The sequence below is a fragment of the Rhipicephalus sanguineus genome, chromosome 1 (genome assembly GCF_013339695.2).
Source record: "Rhipicephalus sanguineus isolate Rsan-2018 chromosome 1, BIME_Rsan_1.4, whole genome shotgun sequence".
In the NCBI taxonomy this organism is placed as follows: Eukaryota; Metazoa; Arthropoda; class Arachnida; order Ixodida; family Ixodidae; genus Rhipicephalus; species Rhipicephalus sanguineus.
Genome location: NC_051176.1, coordinates 134180767 through 134201976, shown reverse-complemented (window position 1 = coordinate 134201976; position 21210 = coordinate 134180767). Strand labels below are relative to the sequence as shown.

General features: G+C 45.0%; 1 protein-coding gene across 1 annotated transcript in view; it reads left to right on the top strand.

Annotated features, from left to right (window-relative positions):
- Positions 1–5494: 5494 nt before the first annotated feature.
- Positions 5495–21210, top strand: part of LOC119379320 (mediator of RNA polymerase II transcription subunit 27) — a 29763-nt gene continuing 14047 nt past the window's right edge. Inside the window, exons 1-2 of the mRNA XM_049412103.1 lie at positions 5495–5782; positions 9583–9723. Coding sequence (XP_049268060.1) covers positions 5606–5782; positions 9583–9723 — 318 coding nt within the window. The 5' untranslated portion in view covers positions 5495–5605. The remainder of the gene's footprint in view (positions 5783–9582; positions 9724–21210) is intronic.

The following is a 21210-nucleotide window of genomic DNA, read 5'->3' as shown; positions in this document are numbered from 1 at the left end:
ACAAAATCGGCTCTTTTCTCGGTTTCCCGCCTACCATCACCCCAGATATTCCTCCCTTCCGGACCTGTTCCAGTAGTCCAAGACCTTCGGATTCTCATGCTGCACCTCTTGTCCTCACTGGACCCTCAGGGCACCATATCCTCTCTCCGACGCACCAGCGAACAAGTGAGTCGTATGATCCGGCGGGTCTCTACCAAGCGTGGCGGCCTCCGAGGGAGCCAGTCCCTCCGGTTGGCCCAAGCGTTTGTGACCAGTCGGGTCCTCTATGCGCCACCCTACCTTCGCCTGCGTCGTCACCACGAACACCAACTAGATACTCCCCCGCAACATGGACCCCGAACAACACTCCGGTCGAAGGCACGCGCGCACTGCTGCCCTTGAGGCGCGTCACTCCGATCGCCCCGGCGTATTTTATGTAGACGTCTCGGGCCCTTCCCCCTCGGGTCACTACACGGCCGCTGTGATCACAGAAGGTCACCACGTCGACGGCCTCTCATTTAGAGCCGATAGTGCAACTCATGCAGACGAGGTTGCCATCGCTTTGGCCGCCTCCCACCCCACCACTCACACTATCTTGACAGACTCGCGCTCAGCCTGTTCTCGATATATCCAGGGTTCCATCACCCCATTGGCTGCTCGTCTCCTTCAAGCCGCCTCCTGGCGCTTTAGCCCTCACTCCGTAAGAATAGTCTGGACTCCAGGCCACACAGGACTTCCCGGCAACGAGGCGGCGAATGCCGCTGCCCGCGCTTCTCTCTTCCGGGCCGCTGCCCTTCCATTTCCTGAGTCGGATCCTGGAAACTCTAGCCTCACACGCTACCGTGATATCCTGGATTATTATCGCACTTCGCGTCGACTTTACCCTGGCCCTGCTCGCGGTCTGGCGAAAACAGACGAACGAATACTACGCCGCCTTCAGACTAATACTTTCCTTAGTCCGGCGGTCGCCCGGCACTTCATCCCGGAAATCTCTGGCACGTGCCCGACTTGTCAGGTCCTCGCCGACACCTTTCACGTTGTGGCTTCGTGTCCTGCAACTCCACTTTCTTTCTCATCCCCCTTCCCCATCCCAACTAGAGAGGCTTGGGAGGAGTATACCTGCTCGGCTGCTCCACCTTGGATGCGCAACGCTCCTTGGTGGCGCGCGCCCGGGCAGCGGCCATCTCCAATGGCGTCCCGGACTAGGGACTGCCACTCAGGCACACAGCAGTTCTCTTGTGAATTTCTTGAATAAAATGTTTACCACCACCACCACCCAGAGCTGATGTCCAGCTGAGCCGAGCAGCGCGGCCCGCCACGCGCGCGGAGGCTGTCGGTGGAGGCCGCGTTCTCATCACTGTATTAATCCCTGGCATTCCCATAGGATATATTCTAAGGTAGCTCGTGCTTCACAATCTTTGCATTGATCGGTCGTGCATATATCTGGATATGTAACATGTAGTAGCGTGGGATTCTAATATGACCTGTTTTATAACTGTCGCCATTGGAGAGACTGGGACCTATTGAGCTTAAGGTGAGGTGGTGGGTGAACGCGCCTCTGCAGTTTATAATGTTTAGTAATGTCACTGAATGTAGTCATTCGGTCCTCCCACTCCCACACATCAGAAGGCTTTGATAAGGGACCGAGATCTGTCATAGCCGGCCGGAAATTGAGTCATCGAGCTACGTTGTGTGCAGCTTCGTTAGGGTTGACCACTCCCGTCGGGTCAGGTGTGTGTGGGCTGGGAACCATAGAATGTAGACACATCTGTCGTACTGGGTTATTTTGCCTGTTCTAAGAATACGCAGTGCCGCAGGGGAGGCTCTGCCATTGGCAAAGTTGCGAACTGCCGTTTGTATCGCTGATTACATAATGGGCGTCAGTTTGTGTTGTGGCCATAGAAATCGTTCCCTCCTCTTTCTACAAATGATGCCATATACCCAAATGACCGCGCCATGTACCCAAATTCAATGCCATTTTCTGATTTCAGCATCGTGAGCTGGCTAGTTGCCGTGGCCGCCGCCACGTACCCGTGCGCTCGCTCACGATCACATTGAAAGCAAGCCGCGCGTTCGAAGGAGAGAAAAAAAAAAGAAAAAGTGCTCAAGGTCATGACGCGCTTGACGTAACTTCTTCCCCCGTGCCATCCCTCCCTGCTTAGCTTCCAGCGCGCACGTCGGGACGAGCGAAGAGAGAAAGCAATTACAGCGTGCGACAAATCTCTGTAACTCCGGTCGTACCTGACGGATTCCAAAAATTTTTGCATCGGTCGATTCGTGAGGCAATAAACTCCGTTAATGAAGCCATTCGACGGTTAAAGCACTTTAGGGGCCCGGCTTGTCGTCCATCCGTAGATCTCATGTGGCGTGGTCGCGCTAAACCCCAGATATTATTATTATTATTATTATTATTATTATTATTATTATTATTATTATTATTATTATTATATTATTATTATTATTATTATTATTATTATTATTATTATTATGCAAAGACATACACACAGTGTCTCGTAAATGGTGACTTCTGCACCGAAGCACGTGCCCTACCGTAACCTTTGCTTGGTGAAAATAGACGGCGGCACGCAAAATAATGCAAGCTGGCAGGTTGTACGAGAGTTTTATGTACTGACCCAGACAGCGACGCCGGGGAGGGGGGGGGGGGGGGGGGGGGGGGGGGAGAGGAGGAGGTGGAAGCCAAAGTTGTCATGTATTGTGGCACGCACACACTATAAACAATTTTGTTGATCAAGATGCGAAGTTTACATACGCAAAGTTCATTTCAGCATTCTATTACATGTCTCGATTCAATTCAACACCGATGAATCTGCATGCTGAGTTCGCCGGTCGGGAAAGCGGGGAGGGGTGGAGACCCCCTACCAAACAGTGCCAAATACCCATACTATGAAATCACATCGTCAAGTCAGGTACAAATAGTTACTGAATGCCGTGGAGTCAGAAAAAACCTACTAATTTGTAAAATTGCAAGTTTTTGTGAGACACCAGTCTCTATAAGATTGATTGCATTAATTACAGTAAGCATTACATGCAATTAGAACTTCTAAATAGTTCGGTAATTTTACCAAAAAATGTAGTGCTATTCGTGCTGACTTCCAAAACATTTCATACATGGCACTCAAGTTTTTATATTGCATACAACGGCCCGGATTAATCAACAGTTCCAGCCACTGCAGTGGCCTGTTGGGAAAGCACAGTGACGCACTATGCCGGTGTATCTGGGCTGCTTCTCGACTTCCGCAAAAGTTCAAGTTAGAGAACCTTTCTAAATAAAATACGAAGCATTTCATAATCACAAATTTCGTTGAGCGCCGCGTTGGAATTCAAATACAATATATGAATTGTTTATTAAACCTTCTGTGTTATTAACCCCCAATGAATTCGAAAAGCCTCACGAGTCTGTCCATAAAGCGCGACAGCATGTATTTCACACAACTCGAACGCCTAGGTTGTACTGAAAGCACAGACGTCACCACAATAGTTATTGTCAATAATAAAAAAAGTATGCATGGAAAATTTTTGCTGCCTGAAGCTTCTGGGAAATCCCGACTGAATAACATACGGGTCTCAAACACGCGGCCCGCGGACTTCTCGCTAGCGCGCCCGGCCCCCACATGACTGCTTTCGTCCCATATATATATTTTTCGTTGTAGCGCGGCAAAGGACATGGATGCGTGTCGTCGCACGTTTCTTTCTGGTGTCCGTGCCCTCTGCCGCGCTACAACGAAATTTAAGAAAATTACCCACTACCAACAAGCCCACGTATCCACCCTTATTAAGAAGTATCATATGAGCTGCACAGGCATGACTGGTCTAAAGCGCTGTTGGGATCGAATTACGGCCTCGGCGGCTGCATTTTCGGTGGAGGCGAAAATGTCTGAGGCCCGCGGACTTAGGTTTAGGAGCACGTACGTTAAAGAACCCCAGGTGGTCGAAATTTCCAGAGCCCTCTACTAGCCACGGCGTCCCTCATAGTCATATCGTGGTATCGGGACGTTAAACCACAGATATTATTATTATCTAAAGCATTGTTTTCGAGGTACCCCCTGCAGTCACCATGTGTTGATATATAAACGAGAAACAAGAACCCTATCTCAGAACCGGCGGCAAGATTTTAGTCGTTTTGGAGATGAGTATAGTATTCATATGTTATTAAAATCCTGGCGCCAAATCTCCTTCAGAAATGACCTATATAATAGGGGAAAGGTCTTACTTCAAATGGCACTGTTTTTTAGCTGACATTTTGTACAAACCAACCCCCCACCCCCTCCCGGTCCTGCCTTCCGCACTGTTCCTGGAATAACAGATAAATATCGTATCGGGAGGAAACGTTGGGCGGCCTGATATGTCACGGATGTATGGAAGTTTAGGGCTGTCCGCAGGAAAGCGAAGATCAGTGAATTAACGTGACCTTTTGGGACATTATATTGTTACGGCCGGATGTGATGGGTTTATTTACAATGCGAAGTAGAAGCTGGAGAAAAACACGAGACGGTCGCAAACCGCCGGTCAGCAATCCCTCGTGCCAGTTTATACATGTGTGCATACATTTATTTTGTTAAACATGATAAAACTACTCCCGCTTAGCAACTTAAAAAGTAATGCTATAAAATGTGTGACAGGCAACTGCTCCAAAAGGCTAATTTGCAAGCTGCCTTCCGCACAGACGCGGCCGATCACATCACTGATCTAGGGATTTTTGTACGGCTGGAAATGTTAGATTACGCGGCCTAATGACAGGCGTTACTAATGTATTCATGAGCGCACTGCGTGATTGCTGCTCTGTGAAACAAACAATTTTGTCTTGTAGTACACAGGAAAACGAGCCAAATCAACGCTCGCCGCGTGCCTTGACCGCGCAAAGTTGCTCCATATCAAATATATGTAAAATATACTTATGGACCAGGAGACATTGATAGCAAGAGAGCGTAAGCAGGACTTACAGTTGGACGAATAGTTGGTACGGATTCATTAGACGAAAAGATTGCGTGCTTTAATTCAGTCTTTCAGAGCGAAAGTAGTGACAAAAATATCTGGCCAAATGGGAAGCTGATCTAAAGTACAAAGGATGGTTATCAGTCAGTAAAAAAAGGCCCCTGCAAATCATGCAACACTGATTATAAATGTGGAAAATTAGAAATATACTGCTACCTCGCAAGGTGCAAGAAATTACTACTTCATCCTGCACAAAATTATTGTAAAAGTCATTATGATACGGAAGGGTTCTTGCTGCACTCAGTTACATTTCCACGAAAAGGCTCTTACATTTGGTCATTTGAGTAAAAACGTCGCAGCTGTTTCCGTGCACGCGTGGTTACCTTTTGTTGGCTAGCTTTTCCCCCATATCGTGGCTTTTTTTTTTTTGCTTTTTTGACCTGGCAACCCCGGCGACCTCGGTGTTGGTTTTGGTTTTGTGTTTTGGGATGGAGCCAGAGCCTAGCCCGCCGAGCCAGCCTAGCCACCATAGCCTAGCCGAGCCAATGCATGGGCGCGTTGTATGATTCACGGGATTCACGGTATGGTTGTACCATTGTACTACGTGTGGTAGTACTTTAGTGCGAGCAGTGTGTTGTGTAGTTATGTTTCGTAAAAGCTGTCGGCAAGAATCATGAATCCGTACATTGCAGATATCGAGATCAATTTGGATGCTGTGAACTCGGGCCTGAGAGCCGTGAAGGCCCTTCGATGCGCTGTCGGTGAAGTGTTTCGTACTTTGACGGATTGTGTTCCGTGTTCGCAGGGCGATGAAAAGAAAGAGAAGAATTTTATTCTGGAATCACCTCTCGTATAAGGTATGTTGTACCTTTGATTTCGCACTGTTATGAACATGACGGGGGAAATCGAAGATGAACATGATGTGGGCAATCGAAGTACTTCGCCGCGTACGCTGTCGTCACTTTACAAGCTTAATAAACATATTGAAAAGGTGGAACCAACTGGATTCCACGCATTGAGGCTATGTTTTACTTGCAACGCTATGAATGTCCCATAACTTGTCCATTATATCAGATGGCGGTGCATTACTGCGTGGTGCCAAGTGTGAACCCGTGTATTCATACGCTGTGGTTTGTGTTAGGAATCATAATGCGCTTAGTCAGATCAAGAACCGTGCACGTACAACACTATTAGCGTAGCATTACGCCGCATGTGCCAGTGTGCTTTATAGTATCGCCCTCTTGACACCTACATCCGTAATTCATCCCGTTTCCATTTGGCGGTTACCTTTATGATAATTGAAGCACGCGGAAGGGTCCATGTTACTTTGAATCCTTACGGTCATGTTAGCTTGGATTTCTTATGGTTTTTATTGCGTGTAGTGCATTTCATGGTGTTGTGTACAGAAGTGATGCGTCAACTGTTCAGCCTGAAGTTTAGCTGCCGTGAAATAATCTATGGCTTAGCGGCCAAGGCGGTGCTAAGCATGAGGAACTTATTCCCGGGCACGGCTACCGCATTTCGATGGGGTCGAAATGCTGAAACGCCCGTGTACGTAGATTTAAGTGCACGCCAAAGAACCCTAGATGGTCAATTAATCAGGAGTCCTCCACTGCAACGTGCCTCATAATCATAATGTGGTTTTGGAGCGTAAAACACCAAGATTTCATTAATGTTTAATGTGTTCAGTGCTGTTAATTTCTTGGGGAATTATAGTAGAAAGTCGAGCTTCCTACCCTTTTAAATCCACGCACACAATGTAAGGCGTGTTTAGTGACTGTAATTTCATGGAGCAGCCAGCTCTTCCGACTACACAAGGTGCCATTTATATAATTCTAAACAGAGCAAAATCGGCAGGTGTCAGTGACAAAATGAAATGTTCATGACAATTGTGTATTTTATGTGTAAATTATGGAAGTGCAACGCAAAACTGATGCAGGAAAGAAAGTTGAATTGTCAGTGGCTGCCATGATCTGCTGTTGTGCACAAGGTCTCCAGTTCAATTGCCACCTGCCTTGACTATGTTTTTGGTGGGAGTGCAATGCAAAAATTGCAGCGCATGGCAGTGCATGCCGGGTGAACAGATGAATACAAAAGGACAACACACCTGGTGTGCACTGTCATAAGCCGTAATGATCAACTGACTAGCCCACAAGTACATTTTAAGCGATGCAAAAATATTTGTGAATTAAGGTATAAGAGGTTCAGGTGGGTAAGAATTAATCTGGAAGTCTCATATGCAAATCTCTTACTGTCCAACTGTGTAGATTTGAGATGTTGAAACCTATAGCTCATTAGAAGCATAAAGATGTAAATAAACACTGTTAAAGAAATGACGGGTGACGAGCAATAGTAACACTTTATAGCACTTTATGTGCCAAAAACAATATGATTATGAGGAATGTCATAGTGGGGGACTCTGTATCAATTTTGTCCGCCTGGGGTTCTTGATGTGCACCTAGGTCTAAGTACATGGGTGTTCTTGGATTTTGCCGCCACCAAAACGCGGCCACCGTGGTTGGGAATCGAACCCGTGTTTTTGAGCTTCGCAACGCTACACTCTACCTGCTAAGCTACCACGGCAGCTACAATCGACGAGCAGCTGAATTAGTCAAGGTGCAATCGTTCCTTCAGTTATGCACATAAGTACAACTGAACGCCTCTACAACGAAATTAACTGTATAACAAAGGACTTCTTACATCCCGGCTGAATCTTGAGCATTACATACAATTATGTGAACCGTGCAATGGAGTATTTTGAAGGCTATGGGCACTTTGTTATGGAAGTAGTTTGACTGTATTGTACGAATTTGCAGTTCTGAAGTAAAAAAAAAAATGTGTTAACTGACTGGGATAATCTTGTCTATGAGATTTACTGAACTTAATAAAGGAGGATATTGTCTGCAGGCAGAGCTAGCCTTGAAAAATAAGCAGCCAATTGTGCCACCTGGGTGCCTTCTTTAAGGCAGGTTGGGAAACTTAGGCATCCTTTAAAAGCCCAGTGTAGGTGGGCAAGCAAGGCACCACATGCAACGCAGCACTACAGTACACAAGCCGGCGGCCTTTGAGCCATCCTTGTCCTCCCACCCCCGACATAACACTCCGGGATGACTGTTCATCCCTGCCTTCGAAGTGTGCCTAAAAGCAACTGCTACCATGGCCAGATGGTGGTGGTTATATATACAGAAACCCAAAGTATACGATGCCTTTGTCATTTACTTGAATGCCTGCTGGGCAAAATATGGACAAGAGGGATAAGGCTAAAACCTCGTACTGCATTTTTCTTTTGCCTTGCGAGACTTCAGGCTGAAAGGCATGGAAACATTTGTAACATATTCAATTTATTTAATGCATCCTGCAAATTCTGCACTTACAAGTCCCACTGTGGAGTAGCACTCTTTAGTCTTCAGTGTTTCATATTTGCTGTGCTATGTCCTCCAAAAGTAACAAAAGGTGATTAGGTAATTCTTCCAGAGTAAACATACCAAGGCTTTATGCTTTATGCAGAATAGGCTTTAATCCATGTTGTCTTAGCAAGTCAGCTGAGAGGAGGGCGTGCAAAGTCTGACCCATACATTGACTTAATAGGGAGGGGGGTCGCTGCGATGAACCTTCGTTCGCCTTCGCCCTCCCCGAAGGGGAACCCTGCGCACGCCTATGGTTGGGCCCACAGACAAACAGCATACATTTGTCAAGGCATTGCAGCCATGGGGTTATAGAAACTTATCTTGACATCTGTGCAGCAGTAAAGTGCTGTTATTGCTGCTAAACACAAGTATCTGTATTCCAGTTTAAAAGGTGACCAAATATACCCATGTAGTCAAATGAGATTTTCTTGTGCCAGCAAAGCCATAACCTAGCCCAGTTTGGCTATTTATAACCAAATCTGGCAACCCTGCTGAATTAGCAGCCCCATCCCCCGTGGCCTATTAGGGAGGGCTGTGGCCTCCCATTCCAGGGTGCACGCCTATGGTTTGCACAGGCAAACAGCCTGGGTATCAGCAAGTTCACAGCAGTGTTTCAATTATTGCCACTTGTTCTTCCAATCTAGACACTCTAATATCTTTAACCCTTTGGGACGCTTTGTGCACAATTGTGTACACCACTTGTTTTTGCTAGTTGTGTTGACTAGTGACTAACAAAGATCATGATACATTGTGCTTTGGATGAATTGAACCTCCTGCTTTTTAAATGTCTTTATTTAACTTCATTTCGCAGTGTACTGTTGCATATGATCACTTTGCTGACGGCACTACCATGCTCAACGAGTTGTTTGAAGTGCCGCTTTCCACGAGCCACATCAAAAGTATAATTTTTCTTTTCTAGAAATGAACATAACTGAGAATGAATTTGCTCTATATTTCTAGCCTTAGATTTGATTCTATTTATGCAAAAACAGAGCATAAATGTATTCAGAATAAGTATATATTTAATTACAATTTAAATAAGATTAATTAATTAACTATAAAACACATGAATCAACATAGCATGACATTCTTTTTGTTGCAAAAGAATATTGAATGTCTTGAGATAATGTTGTATACATCTGGCGCATTTACAGACAATTCTTCAGAGGTGGCATCTAAAAGGGTTAAATACGATGTCATAAAATTTTATGCAAATACATAATTCTTCATTTGTTGCAGGTAGTTGGAAACAGCTATTACATTGCTTGGGTCTCCTATTGCACCTCTCAACCTGGGAAGCACTGGCCATCTGTGTCAAGATCCAACTTTGGACAGGACATCCTTGTATGCAGACACGATTAAGTCATATCGGTGGTTTGACAAAGTACGTGACAACTTACTGTTCTCACAACCGATGCTGTTGAGTATACAGGTGGAAAAAAAAAGAGCAAGGTGCTGTGTGTGTGTATGTGCATTAGAAGATATCAGCAAATATTTTGTGCTATGGCCAAAGTGTTAAAGGGGAACTGTAATGATATTTTTAGCTTTCTGTTTTTGGTCTGTTAAATCAAGGTCATTGAGTTCTGAAATCTGGAAAATATACTGGTAAGTCTCATAGGACGTTAAATAGTTTACTATACTGTAAAATCCCGAGCAAGTGCCCCCCCCCCCCTCTCCTCTTCCACCATTTTTTTTCAACCTGTTCTCTGCTACAGAATCCTGCAGCAGTGTTTCCTAGGAACCCAAGTTCTGAGAGTCATTAGATATGTGCAGGATTTCATAGTACTTTTACAGTGTGGTGCCTGGGGGTTGCATTCCGAGTTGTCACAAGTTGTTGGAACATTTGAAGAACGTCTTTCCCCCCTTGTCATAACACATCAAATTTCACATGAGGATTCCCTCCCGTTCAGTAAAAACAGTAAATGCATGCATATTAAATAAAGCATTTCATCAGAAGCGCAGGTCTGCATTCTTAAAGGCTCTTAGGCCACCATCTTGAATTTTGGTCTATGACCAAGCAAGGGCCCTCCTCCAAATCTTGTGTGATTATCTTTGACCGTAGGGGGGAGGGGCACTTGCTCGGGATTTTACGGTAATGGCTTCCACATGTCCAGTTTCGGTTTTGTTTCAAAGTAGGTTCGTGTATCATGATGGCATGACAAAGGAGGTGCTCTTGGGGTACAAGTCATTAGAATATTTGGGTACTCACTGCGGCTCTGTCAATCACCTCGGATGCTGCTAATTTCGAGGACTGATTAACAGTTGAGCATGTGACTGAGTGAGTGTTCAGATGGCGCAATCATGCTGATCTCACAAGACCTCCTTCTGTGCGATGTCGTGGCACAGTATAGCCTTTGGGAATCGAAACAAACCGGTTGTGGAAAAGCTACTTTATTCAGTTATCTCGGGGACTGTGAGGCTTGCTACTGTTTCTTTTATAATAATCACATCCGGGCCTTCCATTAAATGCAGGAAATTAACTGTCAAAATTTTCATGTTGGTAATCCTTTATCAGAAAAATGTAACTCCTATAGCTAATGTGCGGTCAGAGAAAGAATTGGTGGCCATGTCACTGAGTGCCAGTGTATTTGTTATATTGCTCTTTCCCTTTTATTACTATAACTGCAGGAAGCATTTGCAACTGCAGTAGCGTTTTCAACTTGGAGTAATACAGTCGAACCTACTAAAGTCAAATTTTGGCCTATAGTACCTTACAGGTGGAACATCATTTTGAAAATTCCGCGCAAAAAATATGGCACTGTATGACACATATATAAAAAATGTTCACCATTTTTTATTGGTAAAATGCTGCACCCTTCCGAGTTTGCTTCTCCCTATGGTACCATGATCGATTCTCACACCATTGGATATACATAAGCATACTGACAAGAAACAGTGCTGTTTGTGAGATACTGAAAGGCAGTACATCTCGTGAAGGAAAAATCAGCAGCTTCATGTCTCAAAAATATGCTTGGCTTGTGCAGCAAATATCTTATTTGCTCTCCATTGTGGTGGATTTGCTTTATTAAGCTTCACTGCAGCACATGTGTGTAATACAGTGTAGTACATCCATGAAAAGAACTAAATGCATGATTCGAATTTGTAGGCGCAAAGAAGACACGGACGAGAAGGGAGACACACACACAGGGCGCCACTGCCAATAATGTTTATTCCAAGAAAAACAGATGCTATTTATGCACACAGTGTTGTCACGTTTCATTGCTGCGCAGTCGCATTAAGATATTGCAACTCTTTCTGAGATAAAGATACGGAGGCCACATTCACACAACGATCACCGGCTTCAATAATCATCTGTGCCTCAATTATCAATCTATTCCACTTGTCTCGACTTTTGGCAATCACGGAACATGCGCGAAAATCTGGTACACACTTGCAATCTCTGCAATGTATAGCCAGGTGACCCTCTCTGCCATTCCTAACATTGTTGCAATGCTGCCTGAGCCTGTCGTTTAAACACTGCTCAGTTTGGCCTACGTACTTTTTGCCACAAGACAGGGGAATATCGTAGACTACGCCAACCTGGCATTCGACATATTTAGTTTCATGGTTTATGGTACAGGCTGGTGCTTTTCGGAGGCAAGGATTTGTCATTTTGCAAAGTTTAGACATTTTCAAAGGTGCAGAGAAGATCACCTTTACATCTGCTCGCTCAGCAATCTTCTTTAAGTTGTGGGACACGCGATGAAGATATGGTATCACAGCCACTTTTTCTTTTTCACAAATGGCTCTTGGGTCACTTGGCGGGTTCACGATTTCTTCAAAATTGTTTCAGCTACCGAAACCAGTACAACTTGCGGAAAGCCTGCCTCTTCCAGGCGCTTTACCTGCTTGCCGAAACTCTCCGCTACACGATGGGGACAGGATTTCTTGAAAACGTTTAGCAAGCAGAGGTTGGCGATACTACGCTTAACAAGCTTAGAATGACAGGAGCTAAAGGGTAGCAGTGGTTTATTCGCCCGAGGCTCGTACTGCCAGCAGACATGGTTAGTCTCGAAAAATAATCGCATATCTAAAAACCTTATGGATGAATCAACCGAAAGTTCGTGAGTCACTTCAATTGGAGATAAAATGTGCCTAAAAGTTGTCAAAGTCTCGCTAACGACTAGGTCGGCATCAATGGAGGTCTTGTCAATAAAAACTAAGAAGTCATCAACGAACCTAAATACTTTGGTAACGCCACTACCCTCAATAAGACTGGCGATAGATCTGTCTGCCTGAGCTAAAAATAAATCACTTAAAATCGGAGAAACAAGACCCTATGCAAACGCTGCTCTTCTGAAGATAGAGACGGCTATCCCATTCAACATAAGTGGACCTGAGGTACAGTTCTAAGAGTGCCATGAACTTGGCCTCCGGTATTCCTATCTTGTTCTGAAATGACACGGCACCATACCTGTCTATGCATTCTTGGGTGCACTGAAGTAACTTATCTTTGGGTATTGAATAGTACAGGTCCTTTAAATCTAAAGAAAATGCCTCAAAAGTGGACCCCGTCTGGCCTGAAAGGAAGTTAACGACTTCGGTGGAATCGTGAACCAAGTAAGGGTCTTCCACCGCGAGCAGCTTAAGCTTCTCTTGCAGAAAGACTGCGAGACACTTCTGCCAAGTATTACGCTCCGACGCAATAACTCTAAAGGGGCAGTTTAGCTTGTGCGTCTTGGCACTAAAAAACACTTCGAGTGTACTTCCTTTACTCTTAGTAATGTCCCTCACAAGCTTGGAGAGGTTCGAATTTTGGCACAACTTCTTAGCTTCACTTTTCAGCTTTCTGACAGAAACACCTTCGTGACAATGAAAAACAGAGCTCAGGGCATCAAGTGCCTTCACCTTGTATTGAAGCCGGTGATCGTTGCGTGAGTGTGGCCTCCGTATCTTTATCTCAGAAAGAGTTGCAATATCTCAATGCGACTGCGCAGCAATGAAACGTGACAACACTGTGTGCATAAATAGCATCCGTTTTTCTTGGAATAAATATTGTTGGCAGTGGCGCCCTGTGTGTGTGTCTCCCTTCTCGTCCGTGTCTTCTTTGCGCCTACAAATTCGAATCATGCATTACCAACACGCCCAGTTGCTCACTCTCACATCGTATATTTCTAGTACATCGGGCTCTTCACTTAATGTTTCTTCAAACCCGTGTGCCACGGTTTCATTGATCGCAGTCGCCACATGTAAAGCACGCCTGCCCTCGTATTGCATTCGGCATAAATTGCTACCGGAAGACGTCAGGATTCTTTTCGGTGGCTTCAACCCCTCAGGTGGTCACGGCAACCGCATGTGCAAAATCCTGAAGGCTGAATGGTCAAGGCAAGCTCGCCTCTACAGAATTCACCTGGAAGTCCAACTGCTCAGCTCAATGGGAGAACACGGAAACAAACAGGTCCACAAGGAATTCAATCGTCTCGCAAGCCAGGCTACTGAGTTCCTTTGGCAGAGTGCTCTGTTGCAGCTGCGAGCCCATCATCGACCTAAGAAGAAGGGAGTCCCGGGGAACAGAATCTTCACTGAGGGAGACGTGATGTTGCCTGAGGAGGTCAGCAAATGTCTCGCCCAGGGGCCGAAATTCGCCGTACAGCCGCAGACCACCGCCTCGGAACGGCTCTCCTTGGTGCGCAAGGTCTCCAGTTTGGCACCGGCCAGCGAGATGGACCGGTGCGTGTCGAGCGGTGTAGACGTCCTGCTACGAGACAACAGTGACCCAGGTTGGTCGTCTGGCGTCATACATGAGACGGAGCGCCCTTTGTGTGCTCGCTTCCGACAAGGAAGGTGGCTTTGCCGTCTTTCCACGGGACTTATACAAGGTGAAGGCGCTTGATGCCCTGAGCTCTGTTTTTCATTGTCACGAAGGTGTTTCTCTCAGAAAGCTGAAAAGTGAAGCTAAGAAGTTGTGCCAAAATTCGAACCTCTCCAAGCTTGTGAGGGACATTACTAAGAGTAAAGGAAGTACACTCGAAGTGTTTTTTAGTGCCAAGACGCACAAGCTAAACTGCCCCTTTAGAGTTATTGTGTCGGAGCGTAATACTTCTGCAAGAGAAGCTTAAGCTGCTCGCGGTGGAAGACCCTTACTTGGTTCACGATTCCACCGAAGTCGTTAACTTCCTTTCAGGCCAGACAGGGTCCACTTTTGAGGCATTTTCTTTAGATTTAAAGGACCTGTACTATTCAATACCCAAAGATAAGTTACTTCAGTGCACCCAAGAATGCATAGACAGGTATGGTGCCGTGTCATTTCAGAACAAGGTAGGAATACCGGAGGCCAAGTTCATGGCACTCTTAGAACTGTACCTCAGGTCCACTTATGTTGAATGGGATAGCCGTCTCTATCTTCAGAAGAGCGGCGTTTGCATAGGGTCTTGTTTCTCCGATTTTAAGTGATTTATTTTTAGCTCAGGCAGACAGATCTATCGCCAGTCTTATTGAGGGTAGTGGCGTTACCAAAGTATTTAGGTTCGTTGATGACTTCTTAGTTTTTATTGACAAGACCTCCATTGATGCCGACCTAGTCGTTAGCGAGACTTTGACAACTTTTAGGCACATTTTATCTCCAATTGAAGTGACTCACGAACTTTCGGTTGATTCATCCATAAGGTTTTTAGATATGCGATTATTTTTCGAGACTAACCATGTCTGCTGGCAGTACGAGCCTCGGGCGAATAAACCACTGCTACCCTTTAGCTCCTGTCATTCTAAGCTTGTTAAGCGTAGTATCGCCAACCTCTGCTTGCTAAACGTTTTCAAGAAATCCTGTCCCCATCGTGTAGCGGAGAGTTTCGGCAAGCAGGTAAAGCGCCTGGAAGAGGCAGGCTTTCCGCAAGTTGTACTGGTTTCGGTAGCTGAAACAATTTTGAAGAAATCGCGAACCCGCCAAGTGACCCAAGAGCCATTTGTGAAAAAGAAAAAGTGGCTGTGATACCATATCTTCATCGCGTGTCCCACAACTTGAGGGGGGAAGCGGGTCTTTGAGACCGAAAATCAGAAAAAAAAAATCGAATTTTTGAAAATGTTTTATTTGGATTCTGCCGCTACTGATGCATAACCTCGCCAATTTTCATGCGTCTTAGATCAGTATTTTAGCCGTGACAGCATTTTATGTGCCATCAGCGAGCTAAATTTTTAGCGATTAACGCGTAAAAAACGGGCTTATTCAGCGCCGCGCTGTTGCCGTTCTACGTTCCCTACGGCAGCCATCTTGGTCGCATTCGAAAGAGCCGCGCTTTTTCTTGAATATCCCGCCGCCCTTGTTTCCATCCACCCAGAATTCACGTAGAAAATCCGCGCCAAAAAAAGGTCCCTCCGCGTGAGCCTATTGGCACAGTGAGCCCACGTGACTAAATAACGCCTTCCGATTCGTCGGGCCTCCCGCGCTGTCTGCTACAGTGCACGCAAAGCGGCAAGTTGATGTCGTCGATTTACGTCCGTAAAGTTCCAACCCGCGCAAGCTGGCAAGAAACTGGAGCAGGCGTTTTTATCATCCTCAACAAAGACTGCACGTTGCGGCGGCTTACTGGCACGGCGCCAAGCGAGCTAGACGAAGTGCGCCGCAGCCGCCGGGAGTGAATTAGGCCCACGCTCTTGGCCGCGTTTTGGAACTTTGATCGTGGCGAAGCCATATCGAAAGTTGCGCAGCGCTCATAAATTCGAAAAAAAAAAAGCGAGATCACGGCTCGGGTGCATCAGAAGCGCATCCAGCGGAGGACGGCGTGATGGCGGAACGCGATTCATCGGTCGAAATGCCGACTTCACCTGTGTCGGCGGGCGCCTTGACGACGTCAGTGATAGGAAGCGTGGTAGAAGGATCGACACGACGTTCTTGACTAGCGCCGATCGTGCGCAACAGCAGGAAAAGACTGAAGATAAGATCTCCGGCTTATCGGCAACTTCCGCTAGCGAGCGCAAGCCGCGCACACTCGCAACAGCGTGCGAGGTCTCTGACCCGTCGGCGGCTAACTACGGCATCGTCGACTTCTCCGCAATCAACAAACTGCTTGAAATGACATGCACTGGGGCCATTTCGGTTGGAAAATGTGATAAGCTACTCTCCTGGTGTCTTCTAAGGCATTTATTTGCAAAGTAAAGCATTTTTACTTGTGTAGCGCTCCTTGAAGACACAGAGTTTTGTTTTTTGCTTTTTTCTCAGTTTCAATTTTTTGGCCACCTTTCATTCTTTTCGCGAGCGTTTCTCAGCTTTGGTACACTCGATTTTGATCATTTTTGTATTACTGAAAAGCTGGATGTTTAGTGAGTGCAACAAAGTGTCATATGTTACTATAGAAAAGCGTAAGTTTTTACAAGAGAGAAAATAACAAAAATGCATTTTCTCGGTAATCGAATGGCGGATTTTGAAGCTTCATAACTTTTGTTGTAGGAAAGCTGGAACCATAAAATTTGCTTTTTGCACTCTTTGATAACTGTAGAATGCAATGACATTTAATTCAGCAGGATCCGAGTAGCCAATTTATTAAAAAGGTGATTAAACGAAATTTTAATGAATGATTAATTTAAAAAATTGTCGTAAGGGCTACATAAAAACTGAGTTCATATTTGATATTTACACATGTAAATACATGATCACCGAAGTTTTCATCATACTAACTTAAATAAAAAGATGCTTCATGTCAAAGTGCCTCTTCCCCCCTTAAAGAAGATTGCTGAGCGAGCAGATGTGAAGGTGATCTTCTCTGCACCTTTGAAAATGTCTAAACTTTGCAAAATGACAAATCCTTGCCTCCGAAAAGCACCAGCCTGTACCATAAACCATGAAACTAAATATGTCGAATGCCAGGTTGGCGTAGTCTACGATATTCCCCTGTCTTGTGGCAAAAAGTACGTAGGCCAAACTGAGCAGTGTTTAAACGACAGGCTCAGGCAGCATTGCAACAATGTTAGGAATGGCAGAGAGGGTCACCTGGCTATACATTGCAGAGATTGCAAGTGTGTACCAGATTTTCGCGCATGTTCCGTGATTGCCGAAAGTCGAGACAAGTGGAATAGATTGATAATTGAGGCACAGAAGATTATTGAAGCCGGTGATCGTTGCATGAGTGTGGCCTCCGTATCTTTATCTCAGAAAGAGTTGCAATATCTCAATGCGACTGCGCAGCAATGAAACGTGACAACACTGTGTGCATAAATAGCATCTGTTTTTCTTGGAATAAACATTGTTGGCAGTGGCGCCCTGTGTGTGTGTCTCCCTTCTCGTCCGTGTCTTCTTTGCGCCTACAAATTCGAATCATGCATTACCAACACGCCCAGTTGCTCACTCTCACATCGAACTAAATGCCGTGCATTGATGTATACTTTTGGGTTTTATATCATATGGAATTGCCGACATATCTAGCTATTTGGCTATCACCTTCATATTCAATATATCTGTTTTTGACTGTGTATACCTACATACTTGCAATTGTTGGAATTGATCATTATAGTGTGCGCTTTCGCATTTGTAGAATGAAACGTTCAGCGCACCCTTTCATGTTAATTTCCTATTGGGGATGAGGGCATTTTCTAACTTCACTGACCTTCAACACCTGAATATTCTGAACAGCTGGACCACATGCCAAGTGTCTGTCTTGCATGGCTGCTGAATTTTTAGCCAGTGAATTGATTATTTTATGTCGGAGGGTATTTTGTTTTGATTCGTTGGTTTTGCTTGCTGTACGGGAATATCCTGAATTTTTCTGAGCCATCTTGTAAAATTTTGCTATGTGCACTACCTGCACTGTACTTTGCCGAAATGGATGGACGTGCTAGCTCATTTGGACTGTGAGCACTCATTAATAAACCTGGCGGCTCACTCAACTTGAACACTTAACCTTTAAAGGTGACTTATTTGGATGCTGGGTTGAATTTGTACTTGAAATATGCACAACAAAACCTATGGCAATAGAAAAAGAACACAGAATGAACGATGTGGTGCAAAAGCAGCACTCTTCCTGTGTCCTTTTGCCGGTGTCATTTCTCATGCACATTTCAAGTATGAATCCACTTCACTTGGCATACCTGTATATTCAACGGTAAGCAGCCACACAACTCTAAATTTGCAACTAGTAGTGCCTGCGGTAGTACCGTATATCTGGTAAGTCTTCTTTTCTTCAGCTGTCTAGAATACAAAAACAGCACTCTCTGTAGCATTCAAAACCTCTTTGCTGGTATAGTTTTTCACTCACTGCATGAAGACACTTGTGCTCTGCTAATTCAGTCAGATTTGTCCATCTGTTGTTGGACACTGTTTCACATCTGCATAGTACTGTGATGAAAGTGTCTAGCATTCTTCTATTTAAACCTTAGCTGCAGCTTAATTAATCATACGATGCTCTAATAGGCAGTATTGTAAATATTGTATAGTAAAATTTGTAATACCCATGGTCAAGTTTACATATTGACACTAGTTCTCTCAGCTTCAGTGTAAGTGTTTTGTTCATTTCACATGCGTAGGCAGCATAGTATTGTATCACTCAGTGCTTCATCACTCTGCACCAAGTGACACGGAATACATGCAGTGCGGATACTTTGTATATTTTCGCACCATGAATGTCAAGAAGGGAATCATTGGGAAACTGCAATGGGTGTGCAGCGTTCATTTTTTTACGCAATTTTATGCTGTGTCAACACTACTTTGTTGTAAGCATTTGTTTTGGACTTACCATTAGACAAGAATTTCATTTCTTCAATAGCAAATGCCTTACATTATGAGAACTCTTTTGCCAAAAAGGCAGCGTCATGATTCACGCAATGTTAAAGGGGTCATGAACCACTTTTCCAAGTAATGATCTAATGACCTCAGTATCGGAGTTTACTGCCTCCCGAATCGATTGCCGCAAAAATTTCTCGAATCCGTCAAGAATGAGCGGAGTTACGGGGGTTTGGCGCACGCTCTCAGTACTTTCTCTCTTTTCTCGTGCCGATAAGTGCACTGGAAGCTACATAGGGAGGGATGGCACGGGGGAAAGAAGTTACGTCAGCGCGCGTCATGAAACGCGATCACTCTCCCGCTGTGATTCGCGTGCGCGAGTGCGGCTACCATGTACTGAGGAGTGCGGCGCCGGCAAGTGGCGGCACCCCGTGGCAAGAAGCGCATCTGATCCGAATGCCGCTCTCGATTTACATCGGCTATTGGCCAATAAGCATGCTATGTCTCTTGCGACGTAAACTGGCAGATCCGCGACGTCAACGTGCAGACGCCCCGCCCACCGATGAGAGTGAGAACCGGCCTCTGTTTGAAAAGAGGGTGCCTGGGGAAACGGCAACTTCGCGCTCCGCTTGTGGCCTTTACGCGGCTCGCACTGTAATATTTGGCAGAGCAGTTCATAGCCGTGTCAGCTTTCCACAGGATGTGTTTTTTCAACAAGCCCAAGGGGTGCTTCATGACCCCTTTAAAGTAGTAGAAAACTGCTTGTAGTGTAAAATGTGCAGATTCACCTACATGTTCACCTTGGCAATCATAGCACTGTTCCAAAATGACTCGCTGGTAATTACAAGGGATGTTTCGCTGCATGGGGGTGTGGCTCCAATTTTTTTTTCAACAGCAGTTTAGTATTCTTTTGAGCAATTAATGATTTCATAGTGAATCTTCTTAACTTCGATACCAAGCAGCTAGCTGATCTCCACACGAATTTTTTGCACATTCATTATTTCATTGCTTGCAGTAACAGGAGCCACTTGACCTTTTTGATGACAGCCTTTCATCGAGGAAAATCTTATTCTGCACGCAAATGAGCAAGAAAAGCAAGACACTGTCCTGTCACCTTCCTTTTAAGTTGTGTGCAAAATAATGTTTTTTTCTTGATAAAATAGTGCCTGCAGGTATTTCATTTGGCAAGGAGGTGGTACATGTTATACAAATGAGTAGACTCCACTAACATTTCCTTAAAGGTGCCTTCCAACATTTTTCCAAGTAATGTTCGAATAGGCTCACTACTGGAGTTAATATTCTCATGCATCGACTGCTGCAAAAGTTTTTAGAATAGAGCGGAGTTGCAGGGATTTGTTGCACACTCTCAGCACTTTCTCTTTCCTTTGGTCCCAGCGAGCGCACTGAAAGCTACACAGGGAGGAATGACAAGAGGGCAAGAAGCCACGTCCGTATGTCAGTGCGCGTTGTAACTCTTAGCACTTTCTTTTCTTCTTTTTTTTTTCTTAGAATGCGCGGCTCACTTTCAGCTTGATCATGAGCGCGCTGGTGTAATTCTATAACAGCATGTAATTCTAGGCACTATAGAGCGCGGCGTGGGTACGTGGGGGCGGCCGCGGTAACTATGCAGCTCATGAGGCTGAAAATTTGCCAATGGCCATGTTCACTAGCTTATAACGCATTTGAAATTGAGTCTATGCCGTCATTCGTCAAGAGAAGAGCGAGCGATTTCTAGCCGACTTCGAAAGTTAATTGCAAATTCCCAGCCGCGTGCTGCACTGTTACATTTGGCTTGCATGCTTGCAGGCGCCTCGACTACCAATCAGCAGCATTTTCTGACCATGTTCAAAAAGTATTGCAGGCCCCTTTAAGTACTGAGAGCAGTTCTTTTGATTTTTTGATAGAAACCTCCACTTTACTAGCAGGTTGACCAAGGAATTGGTTGCGTGACAGATTCCTTCAGCGTCTGGCTTTTTTTTTTAATACACAGGATGGACATGCAGTCTCAGCTGTGTGCATCTGAAATTGGGAGTTTCTTTAACAAATCTAGATTGTCTATTTCTTTTATTTACAAAGGAGGTATCGCCCACGTATAATCTAATTTAAAAAAACGAATATTGTAAATGGGCGGAAAGTCTTCATATCCTTCAAAGGGTCCCTCCAACACTTATGAAGCACCTATGTTTCATTTGTGGTTTGCATAGACTGATGGCTGGGGATTAT